The sequence below is a fragment of the Hibiscus syriacus genome, unplaced genomic scaffold (assembly GCF_006381635.1).
Source record: "Hibiscus syriacus cultivar Baekdansim isolate YM2019G1 unplaced genomic scaffold, ASM638163v2 tig00110610_pilon, whole genome shotgun sequence".
NCBI classification, from domain to species: Eukaryota; Viridiplantae; Streptophyta; class Magnoliopsida; order Malvales; family Malvaceae; genus Hibiscus; species Hibiscus syriacus.
The window spans coordinates 4,147,903-4,158,736 of record NW_024062800.1 but is presented as its reverse complement, the minus strand read 5'-3'; the positions used below and the strand labels follow the sequence as shown (position 1 = coordinate 4,158,736).

The following is a 10,834-nucleotide window of genomic DNA, read 5'->3' as shown; positions in this document are numbered from 1 at the left end:
AGATGTATATCACGATAACTCATATATTTTTGATATTTCTACCCATACTTTTAAAAGTACTTTTAATGAGTTTTATCTTGTATATGAGTTTCCTTGCCAACTAAACAGGTTCTACAATCCACAAATCTCCTGCCGAGAATTATTAATTCATGAACCACACTTAGGAGACTTAAGGGATTACTTTAACAAACCAGTTGACATGGTTTTTAAAAACTCATTCTCACCACACACGAATAAAACCATGGAGAAATTATCTGAAGAAATCATACAGAAAGCAAACAGTTGTCGACACCATGTTGAATTTCAACCTAAACATCAGATTACAAGACTTGTATGCAAAAGAGGATTTCAAGACTACAAGAAATCAGTTCCTACAAAGAAGAAACCTCGACTTAAACGCATAAAGACATATCACATTGATCCTGGTAAATGTTTCACAAGTTTTCCTTTCAACACATCTAAGTCTCTTTCTCTTGAATTTTCAGATTCGACGACGAATTCTTTTGAGGAGTGGGGGAATGATACATGCACTAGAGTCCATAATACATGCTTCTTTGGACTAATGTTTCTACTTGAACCTATTAGAAGGACAAAGTCTCGAAGATTCAAAGCATATCTATTCGGTAAGTATAATGTGAATGAATCATTAAACGATTCTAATGTTGCTCCCTTTAATGTTTCAGATTCAAGGTCGAATCTTTTTGAAGAAAGGGAGGATGATACATGAAATCACAAGGCTCACATAAAAGGAAGAAGTAATAACTCTTTCAAATGATCTACTCGTCCAAGCATTGGAAAAGAAGATCAGAACAAAAGCAGACTTACAACGACTTTTTGAATGAGATCCTGATCTTATTTAGTCAAGATGTCTTCTGGAGATACGACCTTCTGTCTCTTATTTTTCCAACGGTTCTTGAATCGCATCAATTTGATATTGGGAACTCAAGATATGGTTATTTTACTGAAGACGGTGCATGCAGAAAATCCTATACGGGATTAATACGGGATTTTGTAAATATTACGAATTTTCAATATTTTTATTGATTATTTGTAATATAAATTAATATAGGATGATGCATTATCTTTTAGGATTAGATTTATTATTTTATTAGGAATTAAGGTTGGGTTAAAAATATTATCTTTAGTTATTATTATTTTATTAGGAATTAGAGTTAATATATGTTTAGTTTATTATTATTTTATTCATTAGTTATTTAGGACCTTTAGAACTCAACCCCTATATAAAGGAGGCTTCATTAAACTTTGTAATTCAATATATGTTTGATTAATAATACAACGAGAGTTCGTTTTTGCAAGTGCTGATTGCCTTGTGTCTTCGAAGCTTCTTCTCCTTGAGTTCTTTCAAGTTCTTGTGAGGGATATTAATCTTCACACTCCAATTTTCCTTTTCATCGCAACTAGGAGGGTTGGTTAGAGCCATATTATCGTATTTGCCTTTTCATTGCGACTAGGAGGGCTCGATAGGACATTATCCATCGATTTTCCACATATCCATCCACGCCATCAATCATCTTTATCGTTCACCTTCATAAGGGAGATCTTTTGATTTCTTGGTTATCTTATTTTATTTGCAATTCCTTTATCTCTTTTCTCTATCTTGTTTTAATCTTGTTTCTTACCTTGTTTCCAGCACTTAAAAGAAACTCTAAGAACCCTACTTGCTACCGCCACCTTCCCCTATTCGTTCCCCATTGTTCTTCATTGAGTCTAGAGCTTTCTAGGTTTGATTCTTCAACAAGAGCAACGTTCATCAATCCGCCACCGCTTCCCTATCAAATCTGTGTGTTGATTTCAATAATAATAGTTTAGATTTCTTTTATGATATAATAAATATTTAACTAATCTGGCGGTATTGGTAAGTGGGTCTGTTTGTTTCACATAAAACGTTTTTCGGAAAATATTTTCCTCATTTTCCAGTGTTTGGTTGGAGGAAAACTGGTTGATCAACGTAAAACATTTTTCTGATCAACAGAATATCCTCTGTGTTTTCTGGAAAATGACTTACGGTCTGATTTTCCGTAAGTCATTTTACGAACTTTTCACTTCAAAGAATAAATACTCAAAATAAATTTATTTTATGAATTTAATATTAATAAAATATTTTAATATCATTTTAATCAAAATATTAATTATTAAATGGATGTCCCTTGTTCCCATATGTAATAGGGTAAGGGGGAGGTAAGATAGTAGGCTGCCCCCAACACTAGGTTGAGAACAACTTCCGTAGGAGACCTCCAAATTATAAAATGCCCTCCATGAGACTCGATCCCACGACCTCAAGGTTAATAACCTTGTGCTCTACCAACTGAGTTGGATGGTCATTTATTAATATTTCTATTAATAAATAATTAATATAATTTATAATATTTTTATTTCAATAAAATATACTAATATTAATTTTTTTATTAATAAAATTATAAAGATAATATTTTAATAATAAATAAATTATTTTAATATTTTAAAAATAATAATATTAAGTTTTATGATAAATAATATTATTTATTGTATTTAATATTTGTAATAACTAATTTTTAAAAAATTTATCAACTAGTAGAAAAAGGGTTTAAATAACATCTTCCAAACATCGTAAAATTTTTTCTAGAAAATGGTTTTAAAAAATGTAATTCATGTTAAGGAAAACATTTTCCGAAAAACGTTTTCAATGAAACAAACGGACCCTAAATGTCAAACTTGTTGGTTTGGTTAAATTTTTTCACGTGATTCTAATTTTTTTAATAAATTTGAGGTTAATATAAGAAAATGTTTTTCAAATATTTTTAGTTATTTAATAATAAAAATACATATCTCGGCATACATGATGTTCAAATTCAAAACCTTAAGGAATAAAAATAATTCATTCACCACTGAATTGTTTTTTTCGTACGTGATTATGATATTTATCAAATCTCCATTATATTCGTAGTGTTGATATTATTACATCATCATTTTAAATGATAATAACAAATCTTTATAACTATTCAATTGGTAAATTAAATTATAACTCTAGTATGAGTTAAAAAAAATTCAAAAATAATGTTTTACATAATATTTAAATACAAATAATATTTTAAATATATTACAAATGTCTTTTAATACAATACATACAAAACTTTCAAAGAAAATCAATACAAATATTTTCAGCAAGTTTCCGACCGTCATATATATTGGTGATACTGTCAAGACAAGACAGTGTCAACCGTGCGGACAAGCACCATCGACATTAATCTTGATAATGTCAACTGTCAAGACAAGGCTTCGACCAACGACTGCCATGAAGGAGCGAAGAAGAAGCTGAAGCACCAGCTGCGGAGGTCGAAACAGTGAAGATGTACGCAGATTGAAGAGCAGTTCCAGCAGAAATGATATGCCATCCAGGCAATAAGCAAGACTCGTGGTAGAATACCTTCCGTCGGTGCCATATTTGCCAAAGGACTAACAGAGTGGTGAATCGGTGTGATGACAAGGTGTGCACAGCAGTCTCCACAAGACGTGCATTGCAAAGAAGCATCATTAAAATCAAAACTAGCAGAATCCAAAATAGTTCGTGCCATGGTGCAATCACGTAAAGCATGTAGGACTGTTTCATCATCCATACCACATACACAGCAAAGACCATCGGAAACCCCAACAAGAAATAGACGGCGTTCCACCGGTAGAGCCTCATGCGAAGCACGCCACCCAAAAAGAATGGCTAAAAACTTGAAATGTTAAAAAATAAAAATTACGTCAAAGCTTAAAACGAGTGTATCACTGTCCCATTCTCTATTTAATGCTTTATTGTTTTCCAAATGTTATAATCTCTTTATTTTGTATCCGGAAACTTGCCAAATGTCAACTTAGTTTATTTGTTAGTTTTACCTCTTTAAAGTTTAATAATAACACTATTGTATTTCTTGTTAAAAAAATTCAACATGATAATTTAAGAACTTTTTATGAATTTGCACTCCAGCAAAACTGTACATTTGCGGTGTTTTTTTTACCTATAGCGGCGTTTTTAAGCGCCGCAAAAAATACCTGCGGCGCTATGACAAACGCCGCAAAAAGCGTCACTGCAAATAGCGTCGCTAAAGTTCACGGCATTTGATAACAAAAAACGCCGCAATAGGTAACGATATATAGCGGCGTTTGTCCAACAAACACCGCAATAGGTGTTGATATTTGGCGGCATTTTTCCAACAAACGCCGCAATAGGTGTTGAGATTTAGCGGCGTTTTTCCCACAAACGCCGCAATAGGTGTTGAGATTTAGCGGCGTTTTTCCCACAAACGCCGCAATAGGTCTTGAGATTTAGCGGCGTTTTCCCCATAAACACCGCAAAAGATCTGGTATATAGCGGCGTTTTTTAGAACAAACGCCGCAAAATATCATATCTATAGCGGCGTTTTAAGATACAAACGCCGCTAATTACCTTTCTATAGCTAAAAGAAATTGATTTTGCAAATTAAAACTAATTTGTCAAATGTTTTTTTCTACTCTTTTATTACCCAAATTTAACCTGTAGCATTTTCCAATAAACTTGACATCCATAACAACAAACTTAAAATCCATAACAAGAAAAATGAAATCCATAATAATAAATCAAAGTTTACATTAACGTAAAATATAATGTAGTTCAACATTATTAACTATAATAAACAATAATATCTAAGATATTTTGTTTCTAATCTTACACATTCTTCAAAACTCTTCGTCACAATGAGGCGCTTAAATTCAAAGAGATAAATCCAGTTTATATGGGAAAACAATGATGCATAGCTAGTATCGTCCTGTCATTTCTTGCACAGATGTTTTGCTTCATGAGGTCTTACTCCAATTGGCATGCCACTTGAAAAGGCCCCATCCATGGCAATGCAAACCCGATCTCTAGTTTCATATCCAAATAAATCATCAGTTTATATGAAAATCCATTATATCTTACGTTAAAAAAGTTAACAACACATTTCAGCATGGTCAGTCCCAGCAGTCAACAACTCTATGGCATGGGCAACCTTCGTGATGATAAGCAAAATATAGAGATAGATCTTAATAATTGTCCAGAAACATCCAAGCTTGAATTTCATGATAACTTCTAACAACTTATCGGACCAAACATATTTTAAATCAATAGCACCCAGAAAAAGGCTCCAAAACTGCATTCCTAACAAACAGAAAGATATAAAGATGGAAATATGACAGCTTACCAAGGACCAAATCCTTTCAAGCATTCTGCTAAAACAACCTGAGAACAGACAAAAGCACAATCTAACTTAAAGATAAGGAAGCAAAAAGAGAATTTAACGGAGATTGTAAATTAATATTTTATCCCCATTTGTTACCTCAGTATTTTCCCCAAGAATTTTAATTATAAGCCCCATCAACTTATGTGCAGAGGCCATTGGTTTCAATTGAATGCTTTTCTGTGCCAAACTATACATGCTTTCTAACCCCTAACAGAAGAAAATAAATAAACGAGATATGTAATACAAGGAAAGTACATACCATTGTGAATGGCCTGATGTATAACAAGTGAGAAATATACAATTCTATCCAATGGCATGTTGCAGAGCAGAGACTATTAGCATTACCCAACATTATTTGTAACATACTTCTCAAACCCTAATGAGTCTACTGGTGAGCACACTGAAACCAGAACACCTTCAGAAAAGTGAATAGGTGAAAAGCTTGACGGATGGAAATGCAAAGAATATATGGAACTACTTAGTTGAAACAACCAAAAACAGAACTAGCATAATAACAACAATCGTTTCCAAGTTAAAACACATTTTAGTCAAATAACTGAACAAAGACTTGCACGAACCTCTTAACTATTAAAATGTTTCAATGAAACTAAAGGTAAATAGAGCTACATCTTTTGGATGCAATGCATAATAATTAATCTCTTACCAACCTCGCGATTGCTGAGTTGATCTAATTGATAAGATCCATGCAAGCTCAACATTTTAACTTGCATGTGAAAATATAAAACTGCATCCAGTCATAAAATTCAACTAAAAAAAAGAACCTAACATGCTTTCATAATTTTATTAAGCTATAAAACCACATTAGTCTGTCAGACACATACCACGATATCTAGCCAACCCACAGCAAGTGTTGATGACAAAAAATTAACTGCTTGTTTACAATCTACAATCATCAACGGGACAACCTGCACCATACTCTTTTTGGAGCATAGTACTACAAAAACCACAATCTTTTTCCTACTCTACTATTTTTCTCAATGAAAGACAAGTTTAATCTTCAAGAAGAAAGAAAAATATAAAGAATCAGAAGTAACCTAGGTTTCGTTATGACAACATCCTTTGGTGATACAATATAGTATATTGGTTCATCACCGGCAGCCCACTGTCCACCGGCATAACTGCTGCCTACATTCATATGAGAAGAGCATTATAACTATTCACTGAAATTCTGTCTAATAACCAATAACTTCAAGAACGAAGATATCAACCTGAGAAGGGAGCATGTGCCAAGGAATAATCCATTGCTTTTTCAGAACTGTAAAGGACGCATACATGTCTTGAAGGTATTGTGCAACTAAATTCCTTTTCTCCATCTTCTTCACCAAGAATATAGGCTAGAACAACCAAAGAATCACCAAAAGGAGCAATTCCTGATATGTAACAGCTAGTCTGAAATGATGCCACAATATATACTTGGTTCATGTTAGACATTGAAACATGCTTATAAGTTCCATTGGCGCCCTTGTTCAGATTTGATCTTATTGATGCAATTTTCACATAGGTTCGCCAGCCAATCACCAATAAGGCATCATCCTGAATAGGTTCAGACAACAAGCAACGGTATAAATGATCAAACAACCTATGCTTCATAAAGACTAGGGCATAGGATTAGTAGGATAAGTGAACTCTAGAAAATGAATAACAGCATATAACATTGCAGCTGTTTAGAGTTTAGACAACATAAGAAAGTTTGAAACAACTGCATATATTTTCCATTTTAATCTTTTGACTAACCTGCCACACTAAATATGGGAGCAAGATTTCAGGATGAGCACTCCCTCTTGGTCTTTCTATAAATGTAATCCGTTGATCATTTGCAGCATCATAAACTTTTACTCCCATATCATTAGCCCAAGCAATGAGACTCATTCTCCATTTCACTGCATGGATTGGACCTTCACCTGAGTGCAAAACCTAAAAACACATTTAAATACACAACATTCAGAATTCATAAAAATATAGTTTCTCAAATATACTAAACAGTCGAGCGCCACAAACCTGATCCTTATAGCCAAGCCACTTTTTGGTATTAAGATATAAGTGGCCAGCTAAGCCACCAGTTACAAATCTCCTAGATGATTTTCTTGCATAATCAGGATCAAGTGCAATGGCCTTCATAGGACGATGATACTCAAATTTCAATTTCTCGTCAGTGAAAAGACTATGGAGTATAACAGAACCATCATCAGAACATCTTCCAATATATTCGTCTTCTATATCAAAACTAAGGTCATTCACTGCAGCTGAATGAGCAGCAAATTCCTTAACCTAAAATCAACCAAATAAAAATCTTAAGAATTACAAAATACAATAAATTACAAAACAAACCTAAAAGATTAACTTAATTAACTTATCCAAAATTGTGTACATTTTTGGCTAAAATATGTACTTATTCATTGAAAATGTGAATTAAAAGGAAATGTACTGAAATGCGAAATACCAAAATAAAATGGTAAATTAAGATTCGAAATGAAAGGAAAATTCACCTGATTTCCCAAAAAGTCGAGGATATGAACGGTTCCATCGTGCGTTCCGAGTGCGATCATGCGTTCGGAGACGACGATACACGAGGCAGAATCGCCGGAAAGCAAGGACGGGATGCTACCTCCCATTCTTTGATACTTAGGCCTCGGCTCTTCTTCATCGCCCTCTTCTTCTTCATCGTCGTCCACGTCTTCGTCTTCTTCTTCTCTCTCGTCGTCTCCTTCGACGCCGTTTTCTGATAGGAACGGAGACATTTGCATTTTACTTGGAATCGGGAAAGGAAAAAAAGGTGAAGATCTGAGTCGTCGAGTTTTGATTTGGTTCGGTTTAGTTAATAAACGGTTTATCTGAATTGTTTATTTGGAACGATGAGTGTCGCCCGTCATTTTGCCGTGTTTTTCTTTTCTGTTTGCGATTTTCTATATGGAAGAACCTTTGTTTAGTTTAAAGGAATTTTTGTACCCAAAATAAAGGAAGGGCATCTTTGAGCGCTTAATTACGAGTATTTAGTGGTGTTTGTGCTTAAAACGCCACTAAAGTACGAGTATCTGGCGGCATTTATGCATAAAACGCCACTAAAGTACATTATTTTGAGGCATTTATATAAAAACGCCACTATAGTATGAGTATTTAGCGGCGTTTGTATAAAAAACACCGCTAAAGACTCGTACTATAGCGGCGTTTGTATAAAAATGCCACTAAATCACGAGTCTATAGCGGCGTTTGTTCTAAAAACGCCACTAAATTACAGTCTTTCGCGGTGTTTGTATAAAAACGCCACTAAAGTAAATTATTTAGTGGCATTTCTGTAAAAACGCCGCTATAGAATGAGTCTATAGCGGCGTTTGTATAAAAAACGCCGGTAAAGACTCGTATTATAGTGGCGTTTGTACAAAAACGCCACTAAATTAGTCTTTAGCGGCGTTTTTATTAAAACGCCGCTATAGTACGAGTGCCGCTACAAATGTCGCTATTAACCCATTTTGCTGTAGTGTTGAATGACATTGTACACAAGATATTTTTTCTTTTTTTATTCTATGTGCTTTTTAATGTCACAATTGAATTAGTTCTATTTCTTTTTTTATTTAGGTATGGAAAAATATTTTAAAAGGAAGACAACAACAGATGATTCATGTTCGGAAAAAAAATATTTTTACAAGTTGATTTAAAAAATCTTCAAGGAGATCTTGGAAAAAGACCAATGATTATAGAATATCATCCTAATGATCATGAAGAAATTCGAAGGGCTTATTTGTTGAAAGGTCCTTACCAACCAAAAGAACACAAGTTTCCTAAGAATAAGTATAATGATAAGTTACGAAGTTTCAATCCTACGTGGTTCAAAGAACAAAAAAGTTGGTTAGAATATAATGTGTCCAAAGATGCAATAATTTGTTTACATTGTTATCTCATGAGACCTGAATCTAAAGGAGAGCAAGGGGGAGGTGATACATTTGTTGTTGATGGATTTAAAAATTGGAAAGATAAGAGCGGATTGCAACTTCATGTTGAAGATCCTAATAGTATTCATAATGTAGCTTGGAGAAAATGTGAAGCTCTAATGAATCAAAAGAAAATGTTGAAGTTGTCATCACAAAGCAATCTAATCAAGTCAAACAAGAATATCAAACTCATCTTACGACTACCATTGATTGTGTTTGATTCCTTTTGCAACAAGGATTGTCTCTTCATGGACATGATGAATCTTAAGATTCTTGTAATCAAGGTAACTTTCTAGAGCTTTTACAATTTCTTGCTACTCATAATGAAACTATTAACAAAGTTTTTAAAAATGCTCGTGGAAATCTTAAACTTGTAGCACTGACCATACAAAAAGATATTGTTAATGTAGCTGCTAGTGAGACTACTTGTGCAATCATTGATGATCTTGGAAATGATTTTTTTTTGCTATTTTAGTTGACGAGTCTCATGACATATTTGTTAAAGAGCAATTGGCTATCATTCTACGCTATGTAGATAATAAAGGAAGAGTTGTTGAATAATTTTTGTCTTGTTCATGTTTCTAGTACCGCATCTGTTTCACTTATGAATGCTCTTGAAAATGTGTTTACAACTCTAGTTATCTTTTTCAAGACTAAGAGGACAAGGTTATGACGAAGCAAGTAATATGCAAAGAGAATTAATGATCTTAAAAGTTTGATTCTAAGAGATAATGAGTGTGCTTTTTATGTTGTTATTGTTAAAAAACAAGTTGAGGTTGCGTTTCTTTTTAATTTGGTTGTTAGTGTGGTTAATGTGGTTGGTGCTTCATGTAAGAGAAAAAAAATCCTTCAATCTAATCAAATGATTAAGGTAAGAGAAGCATTACAAAGTGGTGAAATCTTTAGTGGTCGTGGATTAAATCAAGAAATTGTTATAAAGAGAGCTGAAGACAGTCGTTGGGGTTCACATTATAAAACTGTCTCCCCACCCTACACGGGATAAAAGAACATGACTATTCATACCGATACGTCAGAAAAATCCCTCTCGCAACTTCGATAGAGCAGTGAAAATACTTTTCCAAGCAAAGGATGACCTTTAATCTCGTGGGAAACTCTTTGTCGACCCAAACGTCTAGGTGGGCTTGGCTTCCATGATCTTCACATGTTTAACGTTTCAATGCTTGGGAAGAACAATCCAAGTTGCCTTGTTGCTCGAATTCTTGCTGCCAAGTGTTTGTTTTTAAATACGTATATTGAGGGACACGATGATATTAAGCAAACATGATAAATAAAAGTGAAACAAGCACAAAATCATACTCACATTTGTTTCACCACCCATAAGAACTCTATTTATTCCCTCTTAATTGGTTGCGAAGTACAGCGGATCCCACAAAACCTATTTTAGTAACTTCCCTCCATATTAGTAATCTGAATTAAATTTTTTTAATTATTTATATTTTCATAGTTAAAGATTTTTCTGGGTATATAAATAGTTAAAGATTTTTAATGAGTTAATATAAATATTTTATAAGAAAGATTAATGGGGCGTGAGTTATTCTGTTCCACTAACTCTCCAATTTTGCAGCCTCCTTTTGTCTCTTAAAAACCGTTTGTTTTGGTTTTTCACTTGCATTCTTTGAGTTCTTT

At 33.6% G+C, this 10,834-nt stretch overlaps 1 protein-coding gene across 1 annotated transcript; it reads right to left on the bottom strand.

Moving 5' to 3' along the window:
* Positions 1 to 6,258: 6,258 nt before the first annotated feature.
* Positions 6,259 to 8,067, bottom strand: LOC120135675 (vacuolar protein sorting-associated protein 41 homolog). Its single transcript, XM_039151908.1, has 5 exons — positions 7,748 to 8,067; positions 7,260 to 7,529; positions 6,996 to 7,175; positions 6,470 to 6,794; positions 6,259 to 6,386 (listed from the first exon to the last, which is right to left on the bottom strand). The coding sequence occupies exons 1-5, from the start codon at positions 8,003 to 8,005 to the stop codon at positions 6,259 to 6,261; spliced, it is 1,161 nt and encodes a 386-aa protein (XP_039007839.1). The 5' UTR covers positions 8,006 to 8,067.
* Positions 8,068 to 10,834: the final 2,767 nt, after the last annotated feature.